Source organism: Manis javanica, chromosome 1, assembly GCF_040802235.1.
Source record: "Manis javanica isolate MJ-LG chromosome 1, MJ_LKY, whole genome shotgun sequence".
NCBI classification, from domain to species: domain Eukaryota; kingdom Metazoa; phylum Chordata; class Mammalia; order Pholidota; family Manidae; genus Manis; species Manis javanica.
This window is the reverse complement of record NC_133156.1, coordinates 151198704-151219557: the sequence shown is the minus strand read 5'-3', so window position 1 is coordinate 151219557 and position 20854 is coordinate 151198704. Positions and strand designations below refer to the sequence as shown.

Below are 20854 nucleotides of genomic sequence, written 5' to 3'. Positions count from 1 at the left end.
CTTACTAAAATGACTCAAGAAAAAATGGAAAACCTGAGTAGTCATATGAACGTTAAAGAGGTTAAATCAGTAGTTACAATCCTCCCACAGGGAAAATTTAAGCCCAGATAGTTTTAAAGCAATTTCCACCAAATAGTAAAGGAAAAATAATTCCACTCTGTACTGAATCCTGTGGTGTCGATTGGAATTGGGACTATTGTTGTAAACTCATGGTTTTCAATATATAAAGATGGGTGCAGATGTAAATATGCATGTATAAATGTATGTGTGTGTTTTCTGTGTCTGCTATGGCTCTGGGAGCAGTGATACCACAGTGGCAGTGAGCACAACATACATCTAGATCTTGGTTTCTAGATACCACTCACTGTTAAAGGAACAAGGGGTTTTTAGCCTCCTTCAAGAGTTGGAGCAGATTAAGTACAAGATAAGCTTAGAACATCTCACTCCAGCTAGCAAGGCGGTGCTCAGAGAGTGTCCCAAGACAGAGCTATCCTGAAGGGCTCCCACTGGCCAGGTCAGGGACAATTCCAACACTACGATGAATAAGGATAGTAATGAATTATAACCCAGTGAATAAAATAGGACTCCGTAAGTCCACACTGATACAAGTAAATGAATGAATAAATAAATAACAAGAGAAAGCTCCTCCTCACAACAGTATACTAACTAATACAGACAGGAGAGAATATGCTAGACTGCTGACTCGATGGAGGAGGTGAGACATAAAATCACCAGATGTAATAGTACAACTATAAGTATATATAATAAAACAACCAGTATAGTGATGACTCAGCAAGAAACTTCAGCAGACGTTGAAGCAGTGGAGGTGGGTGATCACTGTAGTCCTAAACCATCTCCCAACAAAATGTGAATCAGTCACAAAGTGGAGAGACCCTGTGTGTGCCCTAGATGGTCAATGTGACCCACCAGCGGGACAAGTTGACATGCACCATGCGACAGGATGCACAAGAAGAGCACACCATCCCTTCTGTGACATTCTTATCAAAGGTGGATAACCTTAGTCTAATCATGAGGAAGTGCCCCACAGACCCAGCTGAGGCCAAGGCCATGAGCGTCGGGGAAAGGCAAGGAGCCCTCAGGACAGGGCCATCGGGGACTGCAGTGCAGCTGGGACCCAGAACCAGAAATGGTAAAAGGATGCTAGTGGAAGGTAGTGAAACTTGAGTGGAGTTTCTGGGCAAAGGGTATTTGGGGAGCTCTGTACCATTCTGATAGCTTTCCTGGCAGCTGGACATTGTCTCAAAATAAAACAGAAACAAGCAAACAGAAGGAGGAATAAAGAAATTGCAGAACGGAGAAGCTGCTGAGGGGTGAATCCTGGCTGGCTCCTGAAGGAACTGGTGGGAAGAACAAGTCCTTTGGGGGCAGGCGGTGGCCACGAGGCCAGAGTCCCAGGGAGCATGTGGGTGGGGGTGTTTGTGAGGCAAGTCCCATTCAGACCTTTCAGAGGCACTTGGCATTTTGGGACGTGCAGTCCTTTTGTAAGTGAAATATAAGCCTACACCTCCCATCAGCAGTTGAGGGTCTGAGCAGTGAGATGGGGAGCAGGCGAGTGGCTGCCATGGGGCTCGAGACGGGGTCTTACTGCCTCATGGGGCTGCTCCCCGGATAACCTGCTCACCTGCAGTTTGCCCACGGCCAGGCCCTTGCTGGCCCCTCGGCTCCCACAGGGCTTAGGGCCTTCTCCATATGTCCCCAGGGCAGGCTGGTGGTACAGAGGCTGGGGAGTCGGGCTGCAAGAGCCGGCTCTTGGTGGGGCGGGTGGTGGGTCCTGCCCGCAGGGTGGGTGCTTGTCACTACACTATACACCTGCTGTTATTAGCTGAATAAATATTTGGCTTTTTTAAAGCACCAGAACAGTTTGTTTTTGTTCTTTTTTTTCTAAACATCCCTGGAACCCTTGGCTTGTTGTTGGCGTATCTTTCTTCTAATGTGTTGAAACTTAACCCAAATAGTTGGCTTTTCCAGATGTTTCACACCATGAGGAGAACATGGGTCCACAGTGTGTATAAACAATATTCCTTTCTTTTTCTTCCCAGGAGCTATTTTTTGTCGCATCTTGCGTGGTAGCATGCAGAGTAAAGGAAGGGGTGCATTTCTCTGCAGGACTTGGAGTCCTCCGGACTCCCAGGACAAGTGCCCTCAGCAGTGGTTAGAGAAACGTGGATGTGGCCTCCCCATCATTGCCGGCTCTAAGGAAATGTGTTTTCCGTAGTTTTTTCGAGCCATGTCAGAGTATGGAATCTCTAAAGCTCATATGGTGTGTTTTGGAAAATGTGGAAATTCTTCCTATGGAAGATCAACAAATTGAGGCGATATATATCTTGGATGTGCCCTTATCCTCGAAGCACCGCGTCTGCATGGAGTGAGCGATTTGGAGCTGCTTCTTCCTGGAGGGAGCATGGGGCTTCGAAAGGCAGTTGTGATCCCCCATCCCCACAAACTTGCATGTTGAGGGCATACACCTACACCAGCACCCAGCTGCCAGGACCCTCCGACTGGCTTGCTGGCCTCCTCCCCCCCATGTGCACATCACATTCATTTTCTCACCCTCTGTTATAACACTCTGGCAGCGCTGTGCCGAAAGCCACCTGCACAGAGGCGTGTTTCTCCCGCCCTTCCCCAGATTGTCCGTGCTTCGCCCACACGACGTTCCCGCCCCTCACATCTTGCAGGCTACCCCCACTCTGCCCACCGTCCAGCCTGCGGGCCCCCTGGTGGGATAGGAGGGTCAAGGGATGACATGCAGCATGTGTGTGATTCAACAGTCATGTACGGCTCTGGTGGGGCACTGCCTGGGCAGGGCTGGTGTAGCCAGGACACACTGCCCCCCAGGTGGCAGGGGGAGGATCAGCAGAGGAGAGGTCCCCACTGGGGATTTACTGGCCTCAGCCCTGCACTCTCCCTCTGAGGTCTCCAGTCCACAGCCCAGGTGAAATGGGGCTTTCAGGAGAGGGGCCCCTGTGAGCCCCCCTCCAGAGACTGCACCGTGTACCACCATGAAAAAGCACTGGGGCAGCCCTCCATGCGGGGCGGGCATGACTAACCCCTGGAACCATGGAGGGACCCCCGTTGAGGCCACTTCTTTCCAAAAGCCCCAGGAAATGCTCATCTGTCTGCCTCCTCCCAGCAGTGAGAGACGCACCCTCACTCCCAAGATGGGGCCAGGATGTCCTCATCCTGGGAACCCGAGGCTGATATGCCTCTGTGGGTGCCCCTCCCAGGGCTCCTGCAGACCCACCAGGGCAGCACTCTGCTCCCACTCCCCTGTTTTCTGGGAGGGCCAAGGGCTCTCCTGGACCCTCACCTTCCAGGCCCCTTCCCAGACACCCACCCTGACTGGTGGCCTTGTCCCACAAGTGCCGGACTCCCCAGCTTTGTGTGTGAGTACACACGCATGTGAGCACAAGGCCCGCTGTGCTCAGGCTGCCTGGGACCTTCCCAGAGACACTTCCTGCTCTTCAAGCTCAGCCTTTGTTTGGCTGCATTTGCACGTTTCCTGACTCTACCTGCAGGGACTCCCTCCTTCCTGCAGCTGCGAGGCCTGTGCTCAGCCACAGTCTCCTGCACGGAGGACCCTTGGGTAGTTGCCAAAGCATCTCCTGACCCTGCCCCATGCAGAAGCTGGGTTTCTGCCAATGACAGCATCGCAAACCTGCTGGCTGCCTGGAGAGCGAAATGAACAGGCCGCATCCTGGGTGCAGAGACGACCCTCCGAGAGGCGGCAGGCAGGGTCTCCTCTGCAGGTGTGACCCGTATCCCTCGAGAAGCGCTAGATAACACTTCCCTCCAGTATGTGTCTGAAGTTTATCGTTTAGGGAAACCTGAGTTCATCTTTCAGTTCTTGAAAACTGAATGGGAGGATGGTTTGAATGTTTGAAACTGTGAGGTCCTAGATAGTCCATTAGTTTAAGGTCAAAACTGCAGAGGGGTTTGTAGACACAGTTGGAACAGGATGGGGGCGTGTGTCTCCCCTGGTGCCCCCAGCTCCCCACCCCCTTGGCCTCCCAGTCCACCCTGCTTCCCCAGGCCTCCCTACACCCCTGGCCTTACCTGCCCCCTGGCCCTCCCCAGCCTTCCTCATCCTCCCCAGACTCCCAGCTCCCTTGGAACCCCCCGGCCCCTTGGCCCTGTCCCCTGGCTTTCCCTGGCCACCCACCCCCGGCATCCCTGAACCCAACCCTAGCCCATTCGCCCTGCACCCCTGGATACCCCAGCCTCCCTGGCTCCCTGGGACAACCCCCAGCCCCCTGGCCCTGCCGCCTGGACCACCTTGTACCCCCAGGCCCCTCTGCACCCCCTGTAGTGGTTGGCCCACGGGACCCATCAGTCTCAGGGTGGGGGCAGGGGGTGCGTGGGGAGCCAGGCACCCCTGTCTCTCTGGCCCAACCCAGGCCAGTTTCCTAGCTGCACAAAGCTGACAGCTACCTGCAGCACATGCAGCCCCAAGGATAGGAGCATGCTCCCCAGCCTCTCATGAGGGCTCGAATCCCACTGTGGGAGCTCTGCCCTCACGACCTCATCACCACATCCCATCGCCTTGGGGGGAGGATCTCCAAGTGTGAATTTAGGGGGCACATTCAGCCCAGAGAACTACCTGGTGGTGAGTGTTGGTAGCAATGAGATTTAGCAGTAAGCTGCCCACTGGGCACCTGCTGCCCTGCCTGCATGAAGCACGTCAGGTGCGCAGCCCTGTCGGACCCATCCTGCCTAGGGGCTGAGGCTCCAGGGCTCCTGCTCTGAGCTGTGCATTCTCCTCTGCTAAGCCTGACTGAGGGGCTCTGGGCTGAAAGTTAGTTTCCTGGCGAGAAGTGGGCCGAATCAGGAGGGCACGCCCTCTCCTGGGGGTCCCTGCGATGCTCCAAGCTCAGTCCTTTCCCTCCACCCCTGACTGCTGGCATAGCGTGGGGAAAGCAGAGCAGAACTGTGGTCACACCCACCTCCAGAGGGATGCACAGGCGGGCGGAGACGTTGGCTCTGAACGGCCTGTGGCAGGTCACCTGTCCTGGCTCCCCTGACCTGTCCACTGAGAAGTGGCCTTCACCTGGACCAGGAGCAAAGTGGCTGCCACCCTCTGGGCACCACAGCGCCATCCAGAGGCAGAGACAGGAACCCTCGGCTCCTCCACTCCCCCACCTCCCGCAGGAGATCCCCATTTTCTCCACACAGAGGCTGGTTAATTCTCAGCCATTTGGTGGACAGCTTGGACCCGTGTGGCTGAAGGGGTTCAGGTGACTCAGAGTGGAGGAGGGAGCCGAAAGCACAGAGGGGCCCGGCTCCTGCGGGGCTCAGGCTGAGCTGTGAGTCTGTCCCTCCTCCTGCCCTAGGGCCCCAGCTTGGTCTGACACACCTGGCGCTGAATGTCAGCCTCAAGTTCATCCTCCAGGCAAGGACATCTGTGAACGGGGTCTTGGAGGTACTCCCCCACCTCTCACCGGCCCAGGGTCCAGGTGGCCAGAGGTGGGGTGGCTGCCTGCACGGTGGGGCCAATGGGCAGTGGGCCCTGGTGGGAGCCCATTACCCATGGCTTGATCCCCTCTGTGAGGACAGGACGGGGCCAGCAGGCGGGACAGAGGCTCCCAGGGGCACGAGGTGCTTGGACGTAGATGGGCCTCCTGTTCTGGGGCTGGTCTGGCAGGGAGCTACCCTCGCCGCAGGCCTTGGTGCCCTTCCCTGCCTGGGACCTCCCTCCTCTCTGCCTCCTCACCAAGCCTGGCCTGGGGGACATACTGACTTTCTCTTACACTTTCATCAGCTTCCCAAACAGACAGGCCCTCACTGCTCCCTGCCAGCCTTTCTCCCTGACCCAGTACCACCGGCACAGGGGGAGGGGACTGGGAGCCATGCCTTGTCCCTTGTCACAGAGGAGGCCGGGCATGCAGACGTGGTACCCTCCAGAGAGTGCCCAGCAGCAGGGCTGTGCTCCAGAGGCCTCCATCCAGAGCAAGCAGCCCTGCCCACAGCCCAGACTACCCTTCCATCCCTGCTCAGGTGCCCAGGCTCCTCGCAGGTCAGAGGCTCAGGTGAGACCAGAGTCACAGGGAGAAGAGAGAAGGGCAACTCAGGGGGGATGAAGTGACAGACCCAGGGTGATGGGCAGAGCTGGGGACGTAGCTGCTCGGAGGAGCAGGATGGTCAGGGGGAGAGGGCTGCATCTCTGATGGGGCTGCGTCTCCTGCGGGGCTGCTCCCCAGGACCCTGTTGCTGTGTCATCCCCTTTGCCCACTGGCAAGGGAATCACAGGGACCCCAAGCCTGTGGGCTCTGGCTGGGGCCTTCCAAACCCTTTGGAGTTTGCTGCCCTGTTTCAGCATCCCTAGTGCCCTGAACTCGGGGGACCTGGGAAGTGAGGGGGTAGGCGCCATCAGATCAGATGGATTTTCTGGAAAGCGGCCCCTCAGTCCTGCAGGACAGTCTCTGAATCGCATTCAGTCTCTTTCTGTCTTGCCACAGGCCTGGGGGTGGGGCGTACTGGCGGCCCTGCTCGCACGCGAGGACCTGGCCAGGGTCCAGGTGGCTGCCACTGCGGTCCTGACAGCCCCATCGCGTGACAGGAGCACAGGGAGGCCCTGCTGGGCGTGCCCGCCGGGATGTGGCTGCGGAGGAGGGGAAGTGGGGCGTGGGGCGGGGGTGGGAATGCTGGGGGAGCTGGGGAGGGGGAGAATTCTATTAGGTGGGGGTGCCCCTACTTTCCTCCAGGGGGTGTGGGAGGGTGAGCACAGAGGCCCCTGTGCATCTGGCCACATCAGAGTGCGGGGTGGGATCTGGGTGGGCTCTGGGTGGGAGTTAGCGCCCTGCTTTTTCTGGCCCTAGATGCTCCCCAGCCTCACAGCTGTGGGTGTCAGCATCCCCCCCATGGGGTCTGCAGGGCCGAGCAGGAGGTGACGGGCCTCCCCTTCCCCTCAATTAGAGGGTGTATTGGGGAGGCCTGGGAGCAGGGCTCTGGGTGGGCTGGGACAGCCCCTGCAATGGAACTCTTGCTGTAGGGTGGCCTTGCTGGGATGTGGGCCAGGACCCTGGAGCTCCAAGGTGGTACCCTGTTCCTGCCCCATTACTGCCCCTGGCTTTCATCTAGCCCCAAGGCCCCTGGGCACTGCCCAGGCTCTGTCGGTGCCCGACCTGGGTGGCCCCAGTCCTGGGGAGAAATCTGGCTTCCTGGGCCGTTGTAGGTCAGGAGCCCCTGGGTAGGCTGGTGAGCTGGCCTGGCCTGGGAAAGCACCCCCGGGCTGCGGGGAGAATGTGCCCGACCCCTGCTGGACACTCTCAGCCAGTGTTCCTCCCACTTTGTCTTCTCGGCCACTGAGAACACAGGGTGGGGGTGTGACCCTGCGTCAGAGGCTCCCCTCAACCTTCCTGGGCTTCTGTGTCCAGGTTCCCTTGGGGTCCCGGCCCCTTTTGGCATGGCTTCTGCAAGCCCTGGGGGTGAACTGCACGGAACCAAAGCTGGTGTCTCACTGGCTGGAAGGCAGGTGAGGGCATGAGCTCGGTTGCTGGTGAGGTTTTGTGGGGGCAGACCCCTCGCCTCTGCTGTGATTGCTTGTTTCCTGGGGTGCACCTGCTTTCTGGCTGAGGAAATGGTGTGTTCTTGTTATGTTTAGTACAATGAATGGGGGTCTGGTGCTCATGAGCTGTGGGAGAGGAGGGTGGTGGAGAGCCTTCCTGGGGAGGGGGGATCAAAGCCAGCCTGTGGGTGCTTGGGTCTCCAGCGTCTCTGCATCGGGAACCGTGGGCACAGATGAGGGGGACCAGCATGGCCTCTGCCTGTGGAAGGGATTGTAGCCCAGCGGTCATCAGCTGGTGAAGGCGAGGGTCAGGGATCTCCATCAGCAGAGGGGCAGGGTGCCATCTGGCAGGAGGAGGGTTGGACCAAATGTCTCAGCCTGGGTTGTAGCAGGACCTGCTGTCGGGGGCCCAGCCTGCGGCCTGTGTTTCTAGCAGGCTCCATGGGGAGCAGAGGTGCCCGTCCCACAAGCAGCCGACCCTGGGCTGAGCATGGCTCAGTGGGAATGCAAAGGCCTTGGGTGGTTTTCCACAGTCGGGAAGTAACGGACCAGGCTCCCAGAGGGAAAGGCTGCTGGTTTTGAAAGAAAACATGGGAGATTTAGGGCCTAAACCAGAACCAGAGCGAGTGTCCCTTCTGCGGGAGCCACAGGCCAGGGACTGCAGGTATCCCCGGTCACCTGAGCTTGCCTGTGAATCCTGGAAGTGAGGGGGCTGGGCGCCTCCCACGGGCCCTCCATCCAGCTCCGGGCTGGGCCCACTGTGAGCGGGAGTGTGGATGACGCCTGTGTCTGTCTGACCTGCATGTCTGTAGGTCCTGCCTCTCCACTCCAAAGTGGAGATGGTCCAACGGAGGTAGAAACGGAGGTGCCAGGACACTGCTGTCTGCGGGTGCCCGAATGCCAGGAAAGGGTGGTGTGCTCAGCAGGGTGTGCCCCGCCCCTGGTGGGGGCTGGGGCTGAGAGGAGCTGAGGGCAGGCTCCAGCGGGAGGGGAAAGGCACATGGTGGTCAGAGCCACCGAGCTTGGGTCTGAGAGGAACTTCGAGGCGGGTGGGGCTCGAGGGCTCTGTGGAGGGCAGAGAGCAGTCTGGGGAGCAGAGGGCGTCCAGCCTGACCTCCCCATCTCCTGAATGTCACTTGGTGCTCCGAGGGGGGCCCTGCCTCAGCTCCCCCTGTGGCCTGGGGTCTGGGCTGCCCACTCAGCATGGGGGGCACTTCAGTGGTGGAGGAGGGCAGCGAGGAGGCAGGCAATGGGGACGCAGGCCTCGGCCTGGGCGCCCACCCACCTGCTTGTTCTTCCCTAACAGCCATGCGGGAGAAGAGCCCTCAGCCACCGGCAGCTGGAGCCCCCTCACCAGGAGACAGTCCCTACGGACGGCCCCCCGTGCTGGAAGGAAGGCTGCTGCTGGAGGTGAGCCTCTTCGCCCTCTGATCTCACGGTGTTACCCGGGCACCTGTGCAGACCCGCAGGTCTACAGCAGGCTAGAATTCAGGGCTCTGAGCACTAAGGGGTATAGCTCTGGGACCTCGGCAGCATGAGGCCGGGACTCCACGTGCGGTTAAGGGCCTCAGGAACATGGGGTTGGGGCTGGAGGCTCTGTGTGCGGTCAGTCCAGTTGGGACAGAGAGAACCAGCCAGTGACATGTCAGCCCCTGCATTTCAAATCTGAAAATTGTTTTTCATTTTTTCCCTGGTTTTACTTGTCAACAGAGAACCTAGTAAAAAATTAGGCAAGTTTTGTTATTTTTGTTTTTTCAAATCAGACAGAAAACTGTGTTGAGCTTCCCTGGGTCTGGCAGGCGTGCCCACTGGCCCATTTAACATTACACGTTGGACACTGTGGGCCTTGTCACTTGAGTTGGACCAGCCCCCCCCCTGCCCCGCTATTCTGGTTGCTCTGCTTTCTGACACCCACATGCGCCTGTTACAGGTGGGCTGGGGACGCTGTGGCCAGTTTCTTAAGCAAGTCAGGATAGCGTGGGGGCTGTTTCATACAGTGAGGGGATCACTGTCTCTGCCAGCAGCTGAGAGGCAATCAGAGACCCTGGCCCTGGTTGGCAGCATCTCAGGAGGGGCTGCAGGAGACAAGTGGGTGTGGGGCTGAGCAGGGAAGCCCAGGGAAGCTGCCAGCCCGTTTGCCTCCCCACATTCCATCCTTAGCTGACTTGAGGGCAGAAAGGGCAGGGTAGGAAAAGATGAAAAACAATTTTCAGATTTGAAATGCAGGGGCTGTCTGGTTCTCTCTGTCCCAACCGGACTGACTGCACATAGAGCCTCCAGCCCCAACCCCATGTTCCTGAGGCCCTTAACCGCACGTGGAGTCCCGGCTTCATGCTGCCGAGGTCCCAGAGCTCGGTCCCAGAGGGCATCCTGCATGTGCTAGATGGAGCCCAGGTTGGGAGTGACCCCATCTCTGCAGCACCTAGGGGGCAGGTGCAGTGAGGGTAACAAGTGGACATACTGACAGACAGATGTGAGATGGACTGGTTTCAGAGGTCAGGGAGCTGGAGCTGCTTGCCACCTGGGACTTGGGGGCTAGCACCACACGTAGCTGGGTGACTGTGTTCCCATGTGACCCCCATGATCCCATGTGGCCCCATGTGGACCCTGCAACCCTCCAAGACCCCCCATGCTTCTACCCTTGCTGAGGGGGTTGGATGTGCTCTCATGAGGATCAGGGAACCTATAATTCATTTCCTTGTTAAAAAGTTAAAACATGAGGAAGTGCAGCCTGCGTTGACTGGGTCTGCGCTGGGTCTCGGCAAGCTGCGCAGCTTGGGGGGTCACTCTCAGCTCTGTGGGCAGCACAGCAGGGAGGTGATAGCACACCACTTTTGGAAACACTGTGTTTTCAGTAGAGGAAATATTCCCATACTTCATACTTCATTATTTATCACGCTTCTTAAATATTATTGATGTTTCCTTTAAAATCGTTCTTTTCTGTCAGTGCTAGTAAACTTGGAGCTGGAAAATGTACCAGTCTGAATTTTATTCCTGGAAAAAGTCTATTGGCTTTGCTCTTTTCTAATAAAAAGATGATGAAAAGATGACACAGTCTTAATCATAAACTTTTTAAACAGTCCCAAGCTGTGCAGGAAGCTCGTGCACACAGTGCCCAGCCCTGTGAGAGCTCAGGGGACTGTTCCTCACTTCCTCACCTCTGCTGCCCAGGGCCCCATACACAGCTTCTCTGCTGGGTCCCCAGGGCTGTCCTGTCCCCACGGAGGTCTTTTCTCGGCATTCCTGGAGCTTGCTTCCAGTCCTGGTTGTACTAGGTCTTCCTTAGAGGCCTTGGGCTGTGGACTGACTGAGGCTGAAGCCCAGGGAACAACCAGTCCCGGCTCCAGAACTGACCCTCTCCCCTGGGGTCTGGGAGGGTGGGGAGGCCAGCCCTGCCTGGCTACCTGCCAAGTTCCCTCTTCGGTGCCAGCATGAAGGCTTTGGGGGCAGGCATGGGGGACAGATATGCTATGGAGCCGCCCTCCTCGGCAGGGACTTCTGGGAAAGAGGCCATGGTCCGAGGGGCCAGGGTATGTTGCCCATTGCTTGGGTTTCCCTGGCCAGGCTGGAAAAGTATCCATCCAGCTCCATTTTGGAGAATGAGGTGCAGTTCCTGAATCAGGTTAGGTCACAGGGCGAGGGGTTCCCTCTGTAGCATTTCTGGGATGGCGATGCCCAAGCTTTGGGATCAGGACTCTTCTGAAGTTCAGAAATAATTGCCAACAGAGAAAAATAGGTGAACAGTAATAAGGAAATCCAGCTTTTATTTCCAATCTTCAATTTCTTGAAAATAAACTGGAAAAAAGGAGAAGTTTAAAGCACAGCATCATAAATTCATAAATATTTAGAGCTGGCGCAGATTTCAGTGTGTCTGTGATCTAATGTCTGCCATTTGAAGATGCAGAAACCAGGATTTGGAGCCATTGGGGGCTCACCCAGGGCCCCCATTGGGGCTGGGACTAGCCCCTAGACCCAGCATTACCGTGTCTGCCTTTAGTGGCTCTGGGATCCAGTGGCCCTCGGCTTCCCCAGGAAGTCCACGTGGATGTGCAGCTACCTCCAGGGAGCAGCCAGGGCAGGCACTGCACAAGGTGGGGAGTATGGGGGACAGAGGCTGCGTGGGCAGAGGCCATGGCCAGCAGGATGGGAAGGTCTGGGCACACACTTGGGCTGTGTGGCTGGTGCAGCCTGGTGGCCACCGAATTGGTTTCCTGCAGCTGCTGTAAGAAATTACTGCAAAATGGGGGTTTGGACAACAGACATACCATAATTCTTGAGATGGGGGGCTCCTTCAGGTGGCTCTAGGGGACAGAGTGCTCCATGCCCGGGCATCTGCTGGCATTCTTCTGTGGCTGTGTCTCTGGGTCCAAATTTCCCCCTCACAAGTACAGTACACCCCTTGAATTGGATTTCAGGCCTGCTAATCCAGGAGACCTCATCTTAATTTAGTTACATCTGCAAACATCCCATTTCTAAGTAAAGTGACCTTCACAGGCTCCAGGTCAGCACGAATTTGGGGGCCACTATTCAGCCCAGTAGCCAATCCTTTTTACAGAGTCCTCAGGTGAGAGCTCAGTTGGGGGCAGAAACTCACACCTCCCCATCTCTGAGGCCCACGTGCTGTGCTGGGGCTGTTCTGAACCATGGGGCGTGGGACCATCGACCGGCACAGTGGACGCTCTTCCTGTCTCTGGCTCACAGCTGGGGGTGCTGAGGCTCAGGGTGGCCCAGTGTCACGTCCTGGTAAGGGCAGAGCAGCGGGCAGCCCCCTCTGCCCCCCCCTTTGGAGCCCTCCAAATCAGGGGTCCACAGTGGGCCTAAGCTAAGGGCTCTGCCCCAGGTGGCCCCATGGAACTCGGCAGTGTGAGGGCTGGTGTCAGAGGCTGGACCTTGTTCCACTGTCAGCCAAGACAAGGACTTAGCCCAGAGCCCCCTGCCCACCCTACAGAGCATTTTTGAGCCCTGGTTTCAATCTTCAAAGCCACTGGGGACAGACTGCACAGAGTGGATTGTGTCAGGCTCTAGGGTGCTGTCCCAGAGGCCTCTGGTTCCCACCCACCAGATGGAAACAGGAAGGTGGCAGGAAGCACTAGGCTGCTGGGGCCAGGCACCTGGAGGAGGCCAGTCTTCACTGCAAACCCGCATCAGGGGGGATTTTCTTGGGACATTCTACATGGAAGGTAAGACAGAGCTCAGTCGGAACCCAAGGGCGATGGACCCCTCATCTCTGGCCTCCGTAAGGGAAGGCTGGTGGTGTGCGGACCGTGCATGGGCCTCCTGGAGCACCATGCACAGGGCACGCCCCAGGACCAGGGTGCCGGGCAGGTGACCAGGTCTGGTACGACTCTCAGCTCCTCAAGGAAGAGCATCAAGTGAACTGGTGGCAACACAGGCGAGGTCCCAGGGGAGCCCAGGTGTGGGGATGCTCAAACCGGGGGCGGCTTGCACAGTATGGGCAGGGGTTTTGCCAGCAGATCAGCAGAAAGAGTGAATGTTAAATGGAAAGAAGCCATGAATTCAGGCACTGCTAGTGATAGGGTCACAATTTCCCATCAAGTCCCTGAAAACTGAAGAGAATTAGCCTCTGAGGCTGTTGGATGGTGGGGGCCTGGCACCTGACAGCAGCTCTTCTTGAGGAGAAGGAGAGTGAGACCAAACGATCACAAGGGAGTGTCGAGCGCCTCTCCGCCTGGACTCGGGTGACTGTCAAGAATGTGCTGCGAGCCTGTAGCCGCTAGGCCCTCCTGCAGCAGAAGCTCATGCGCCCTGCCAGCAGCGTGGTGGAAGGCACACACTGGGCTGAGCCCTGCCCTTACCTTGGCCCCAGAGCACCGACATCCTGGGAAAGGCCAAGGTGCCAGCATCAGGGCTGCCCACCAGAACTGCTCTGCCAGGTTGGCACCAGGCCACTGGGCGCTGTGCTTCCTGGTGGCTGTCCTGCTCCCACTCTCACAGGGATCGGGACCCTTCAGGAAAGGGGCTCATGGAGCAAAACAGGGTCCAGGAAGATACAGGTGTGCAAAGGGCAGGAGCTGCCAAGCACCAAGCTGCCAGGCTCCCCAGACAAGCGGTGGCAGAGCTGCATCCAGGGAGGGTGGGCCACACTGCCAGGGCACCCAGGGACTCACATAGGAGTTCAGCAGTTAGACACAGGAGAGCAAAGCATGGATGCCCACGGAAGGTGGGACGCTGGAGTCCAAGGGGCCTTTCTAAGAGTGAATGGAAGGTAGATGGGGAGTTCCAGAGAGCCAGCATCAGCAGACCCCCTGGGACCTGCCCGGGTGCAGCCGGCTGGGGAGGAAATGGCCATGGAGGCCCAAGGGGTGAGCTCCCTGCCTGGAGGGTCCCACATGGCGAGCACAGGGGTGGGAAGGACCAGGGCATTTGTCCTCCGACATCCCACACACAGGACGTGAGAGCACCCTAGATGCCCGAGAGAAAAGAGCAGGCTTCATGGAGGCATCGAGTTGGAAGTCCAGGCTTGGCAGCAGGAGACTGGGCAGCCGAGAGGAGGTGCCAGGTGGGGACCATACCTCCTCCAAACAGGCGGCGGCAAATGTCCCACTTGGGAGGTGCTGCTTCCTCATACAGGTCCCAGGAGGTGCCCCACCAGAGCCAGGGTGATGGCAAAGCAGCAGGCGTGGGACAAGCCCAGGCCCACCAGGAGGGCGCGAGACTCCTAGAGACATGCGGACAGTGCCAGAGAGGAAGTTTTTCCTTTGGGAGATCTGGGGGCAAGTCAGGACCTGGTAACCAAGTCAGGCGTCCCGGCTGTGCAGGCCCACGAGGGTCACACGCCCACCTGGCTGGGCTGAGAAGAGGCTGTGGGAACCCAGACACTGTGGGCTGTGAGCATTCATGACACAGCTCAGTGGCCAAGGGAGTGGATGCCAGCAGATGCCAGAAAACGTCTGAATCGGGAAACCAAGAGCAGCTGTCACATAAGCTGCTGGGCGCCAGGGAGCACCAGCCAGGGCCAGAGTGACCGGGTGGCGGGAAGGGGGCCACAGGCCCGGCTGGCCGTGGGCTTCTGGCTCTGCAGTCCTGCCCATTTGATCTCAGGCCTTGGCTGAGCCCCCTGGCCAATAGCTTGTGGCTCGTGGCCGCAGGATGGCCCCCGTCGCCCCTTCTGTTCCCGCTTTTCTGTCTGTGTGTGTCTTGGGTGCCCTAGGGGCCCTCCTCCCCTCCCGTTTGGGGGCTAATTTCTGTCACTGTCTACACTTTGTGCTTAGTCTACTTCCTCCCTTCTCTCTGGCCCTAACAAATGGGACCCCCTCATGCTTGTTCCAAAGCCACACACACCACATTTCCCGTGGGGTTGCCTCTCCGAGTTGGTTCGCTCCCTGATTTCTCAGACTTACCAGGTCGAGGATGCCCGGACTGCCTGGCTGGCACACCTGGCCCCTCTGCTACATTCTCACTAGCGCACAGACTGTGTCTGGAAGTCTGAATCCTGGGCGACACAGACTTTTGTCTTTCTGCTGCTTTACATACTCTCCAGTAAAGTGTGCCCCACCTCCAGTCCCACCCCTGTCAGGTCCTGCACTGTGGTGAGCACTCCCCACAAAGTGCCTTCCTTGCTGTCTCGGTGTGACCACTCCCGCATGCTGGAGAATGTCACACATTCGCATTTCGATAATAAGTTGGCCAAATAAAGAATTTCAGGTTCAATGTTTTCTCCCTCAATTTTCAAGCACATCATCCATCCCCTTGCTTGCAGCTGCTATCGACAGGACAGGCCAGCCGTCTGTCTGATGCTCCCTCTGTGGTGATGTGCAGCACCCCAGCGCTTTCTGGGAGCTTTTGTGATTTTCCTCTGTCTTCAGTATTACATCTCATGGCACTGCCATGTTCCACCTGCCTGGCGCTCTGACTTCCTCCCAGGTTTCTGTCCTCAGTCTGGACGTTCTGTTTCCATCAGCGCATCAAATGCTGCCCCTCTCCAGGTGCTTTCTCCCCCGGCTGCTGTGGTCCACTTTCGGACCCAGCGTGTCCACAGGCCTCCCTCTGTGCTCCACCTGGCTCTCGCCAGCCTCCAGGAGGGAGCTCCAGCCCATCCACCAGCCGCGGCTTCCAGCACCCACTCCTTTGTTGCTTTTTCATGCTCAGCACTTCCACTTGTATCATTCTTGCTCTCCCTTCACTTTGCTGCTGCCTTTTCTTACTCCCCTGAAAGTGTTCATCAAGTCCAGGCCTGTCTCGGTCTGGGCCCCTCATGGCATCTCCAGGCTCCTGTGTGCTCTGCCCCCAGCAGGTGTCACACCCCAGTGCCTCTGATGCACCTGTGCCAGGACAGCAGGGGCAGCCCTGGTCAGCCAAAGGGTCAAGCAGCAGCTGGGCTGGGGGGGGTCTTCTCCTTAGTCAGGGGTTCCCCTTGGGAAAGGCCACCTTGGGTAGGAGCCATGGCCTGGGGGTGGCACCAGGAGCAGAGGAGTGGGACCCGGGTGGCTGCTCAGTGTACAGACTTCTCTCTCCTGCTGGCCCTGCAGCCTGCCCTGCCCTGCTGGCCCACCCGGCAGAGGCTGTCCCCAGGCACCTGGGGGAAGGGCAGCAGAACAGAGCAAGGATCCCTCCCACCTGCCTGGCTGCTCCCTGTGCAGCCCCATCTCCCCTCCCCCAGCCCCAGACCCCTGGACCCCCTGTTATCCCACGGGTGCTGACAGAAGAAGTCCTGTGTCTGCACTAAGTGGAGGCAGAGGTGGAAGCAGCCCGAGGGGCTGCACACTCCATTGGTTGTGCTCATCGCTGAGCCCCCAGCTGCAGCAGGACCTTCAGGGGATGGGCTTCACTGCTCACAGACCCACACAGACCCACACAGGGCGCCATCCACCCGCTCCTGTTCCACCTGTTCTGGGCCAGTGGGAGCCCTTGGGGTCACATGTCACTCAGCAGACCGCCATCAACCCATGGTTTCTGGCAGAGCCAGCACAGTGCCTGGGAAATTCCCTGGAGCCCGTGTGTGTCTCCCTTCGGTGAACAGGAGCTGGGGCCGCAGAGGCGCTCACCTGCAGGCCAGCAACTCTTCCAGAGAAAGACCTGGAAGCTCACCGCCCCCTGGCTGGGGCCTCATGGGAGGCTCCTCTGACAGGCCCCCGCTGGGACACTCACTGGGCACACAGCCAGGCTTAGAAGGCCATTGGTTCTCCAGGGAACTCCCGACTGGACCTCGGGGGCTTCCCACTGCAGAAGGGGGCACACCAAGGAATCAGCCCAGGAGGGCGGCGCCGACTCACCAGGGCTGGGAGGGTCCGAGAGGTGGGGGAGACTGGTCCCAGCCTACTGAGGGGACTCAAACTCAGACAGAGGGGTCCTGAGCCCTGGGATTGAGCCTGGCCCCCAGGCTGGGGCAAGTGTGGGACTGCCCTCCAGCCGCCTCCGCTGGCCTTGGAGCCCTCTGGTGGGCAATAGGTGGACAGCAGGCTGTTGGGAGGGGGGCCTCTGACCCTACTTTTGAAGGATGGGGTGGGGGGCCTCGGGCAGGCACCTGGGTGAGGCAGACGCGTTTCTGAGTGTCCATGGCGGGAAACCCCAGGCTCCCCACTCTCCTGCACAAGAGCCTGTCTGGGAGCTCCAGCAGGGGCTGTGGTGCACATGGCCAGGGTCCTCTGGTCTTTCTGCTCAGAGAAATCACATTCTGTTGCTGTCGACTGTAACTTCCAGGCCTCTGGCTCTGAATGCACTTTCTTTTCCACAGACAGGTGGGTGGGCAGCTACAGAGGCTTCAGGGGCTGTGAGAGGACACAGGCGGCTGGCTTGCCCCCAGGACAGCCTCCCCCTGACCCCTTACCCCTCCCCTGCCTCTTCGCCAGCCTGATGACACACACAGGACACCCCAGCCTGCCCTGAGGGCCAGCCACCGGCTCTTGCAGCTTCTGAGCGTCCACATGAGCCCCTGACTGTCCACTGCCGAGAGCCCGAGGCCTGACCCTCACTGTCCTGGCACCTCCACACCCCATGTCTGTGACACTGGGAGGTCACACACTTGGAAGAGAAGACCTGGGAACCTGGGCAGTGGATTAATGGGGCAGGGGTGGGGCTTGCACAGGAGGCCTGGTCCCCTAGTCCGGCCTTCCCTCCATCTGCATGGTCCTGCCAGTCAGCCAACTGCATCTTTCAAGAACCATTTTCAAGGGCTGTAGCGTTTCGTGGCAGAAATTCAAGGCTGAGTTTACTGTTTGTGGGATCTATAAACAGCCAGTCACTCTGCTCCCCGAGCAGGAACGCCGCCTCGCACGCACACAGGCCCCATGAAGAGGCTCAGCGAGTGATCCGGCTCCAGCAAGGCCGGGCCAGCTGCCCCAGCACCGCCAGTACCCGCTGGCTTGCGTGACTAGCAGTCTCAGCCTCCTGCTGTTGCTTCATAACCATGGCAACGGCTCCCAGGGGAGTCCACTGCTCCCAACATCCCAGTCTTCCAGGGAGGAGCGGGGAGAGGGACTGTTTAGGATTGTTCCCTTTCCCTCTTGTTTTTCCTCTGCCATGACCTTGACAGAATGGTCTTTGAAGTCCTTACTGGCTATTTTTTTGGCCATGAGGCTGGAAGAAATCAGGATATGCAAAGAGTCTTCTGGAGGAAGTTTCAGCTTGCTTAAGCCTTTTGCCTTTGTGCCCACCCAGAGCTGCAGGTGGCGACAGTGTCTGGCGGGGCAGAACCTTGCCTGCCTCCCTCTTGTCTCCTGGAATGGCAGGTGCACGTTTCGTGACTTTCAGTCATTGAATGGAGATGTGATTTTTTTCCCCTTAAAAACCAACAGTCTTAAGCTTGGGGCTAAATCCTTTTTTCCACTTGGAAAAGTGATCTCATTTTCCATGTACCATGTTAAAAAACATAAAACTCTTGTAGGATTAAAAAGAGACAGGGAGAGAAAATAAACAAGCGTTTGAGATGCATATTTGAGAGATGGTCCCACATGTGTAAAAGTATTTGGCATAATGATCCTGGACCAGTTGTCTATCTGATATTGAATCCATATGACTCGGCAAACAGCATTTTATGGTCTTTTAAAAAATTTCTGCCTTGTGAGTTAAAATTAAGGTTGTTTTTGGTTGTGACTAACCTTGTAAAATCTTTTTTAAGAAGGCATTTTACATACTCAAGCCTTGAACCTTTCTTTGGTCTTCGAGCTATTATTAGCAGGGTACCATCAATATGCAGCCACTGCAAACTGGGAAAAGCTGGGTGGCTGGCGGCGCAGCTTGGGTGCCCCCTCGACTCCGGTGGCTCTGGGACAAAGCTGCCCTGCCCGCACTAGCTGCACACCTTCAGCTGCCACAGGAGGAGGCTGGGCCCTTGCGGTCACCACTGCCTGGCACCACACGGGGAGCTGGCCTCTGACTGCCCACGGATCACCATAGGTCTCATGTTTTAGTGATTGTCTGCCCGACTTCTTTCAAACCCCTCAGGATCCCAGCACCCATCTCCGGGGTGGGGCTGCAGGGAATCCCCTCCAGGGATGCTGCTGCCAGCTCCTGATCAGGCGTGAGCGCCTGGAGTGCCTGGCCACCCACTGTCACTGAGCCCTGTCACTACCACCGCATGGGAAGCAGTAGCACCAGGCATATTCTCTCTGCCATGCCCGAAGCCCACCTGTCCACCAGCACCAGCCCCAGAGCCTTAGCCACACCCAGACTCTGCTGAGCGTGACTGGGAGGTTGGGGTACAAGCCCTGGCTCAGATCAAACCCGGGGAGCTCTGGGCCGTCCAGGCGAAGCGCTTGGTGGCCAGCTCAGGGGGCTCAAGGCTGGCTGCCTCTGCTTTTGAAAAAGGCTTGCCTCTCTGCAGGCTGCAGCCTGCCCAGAAGTGCTTCTGCATCTTCCATCCCAGCCAGGGCAGCGGGAAGAGCCGAGCGCTGGGACCATCACCCTTCCTCAGACACCCTCCTGAAGACATGCTTACTGTCTGACCAAACATGGACTTGGGGCTGTGGCCGCTGCTCATGGCAGCCAAAGGTGGGCTTATCAGGCCACAGAGACTGGATGGTGGGCTGGGGTGCAGGGGCATTTAGTGGTGCAGAGCTTCAGTTTGGGAGGATGGAAAGTCCTGGAGATGGTGGTGAGGAGGCTGCAAACATGTGAATTTGCTTCATGCCCTGAGCTGTGCACCTAACGATGGTTAAGATGGTGAGTTTTATGTTATCTGTATTTTAACACACCTGAAATAATTTTTTTAGGTTTTAAAAAAACAGTTACAAAATACAGTCTTTGTTTGGTCATTATCTGAGGAGCGCAGAGCCCTGGGCCTCAGCATGCTGCAGCCTCACCCCGGTGCTCAGACAGGCTCGTTAGAAGGCATCCAGGCAGGTGGAAGTGGGTGAGGAGTTCTCACACTTCTGGGCGAACCTGGAGGGGCACCAGAGGAGGTGAGAGAGCGTCCAGACTGGGCACCCATGGAGGATGCGACCCACCTGCTCAGGGGAGCGCCCACACCTCCATGTCCGGCAGCCATTTCCATTCTGTGGCTCTTTGTTAGGGGCAGATTCGGTCCCTTGTTAAGATATATAAACAAATGAAGCCCGCATGTTTCGTGGGTGCCCCGCCCCCATGAAACGCTGCATGTCTGAGAAGAGAGGCAAGTGGGAATTTAGGCACATTTACAAACTCAAATTGCTGGCGAAGAGGAGATCCAGGCAGGTACTGGGTGTTCGGCTTACAGCTCCGAGATCTGAGGGGTGGAGACACACGCCCCAGGGGCTGCAGAGGAACTGCGGTGGCAGTGAGGTCTGTCAGGCTCCGGGGGACGTTCTGGTGGATGCACACATTGTGCGGGGGCTGTTTCCTGTTCTTTAGAAGGACCCTGGGGCATGGGTGCGGGGCCAGACCACTGTGAGCAGCAGCCGCAGCTGGGGAGCTGCGTGGGGCTTGCATTTCTGCTCAGAAAACAGCACCATGTCTAAGTCCCACTGTGCAGTCCCCACGCTCACATGTTGGAAAAGTTATCTGAAACTTTGAAATAAGGCAGAAGGCTGGTGACACATCCTTTCCAAGCCGTGTGGGAGGAAGGCCACTCAAGGATCATTCAGGGAACTTAGGTTTTGCCTCTGGTGCTGTAGTCTTACCTGACGCCCGTAAGCCCCCAGCCACTCGCACACCTTGCAGATGGGCTTTAACACAACCCCGCTTCCCTCTTGAACAAGGTTTTTGACAAGTGTTTATTCTGTTTCTGTGAATGCTGTGACTTCTTCTTCTGAGTCTTCTTTGCATGGCCAACACTGTGGCTTTGCAGCAGAGCCCAGTTCTGTCCATGGCGGGGCGGCTGCACCTGTCCCCTGGAGGAGCTTCCCTCCGGAGCATGCCTCTGGGAAGAGCACCCAACCCCTGACTTGAAGTGGTGCC

The 20854-nt window shown here is 57.7% G+C and overlaps 1 protein-coding gene across 6 annotated transcripts in view; it reads left to right on the top strand.

The window, feature by feature from the left end:
• AHRR (aryl hydrocarbon receptor repressor) overlaps window positions 1–20854 on the top strand; it is a 59809-nt gene that overhangs the window by 21885 nt on the left and 17070 nt on the right. For all 6 annotated transcript variants that reach the window (XM_073238507.1, XM_073238498.1, XM_073238514.1 and 3 more), the window contains exon 4: window positions 8829–8932. In XM_073238507.1, the coding sequence (XP_073094608.1) occupies window positions 8829–8932 (104 nt within the window). The remainder of the gene's footprint in view (window positions 1–8828; window positions 8933–20854) is intronic.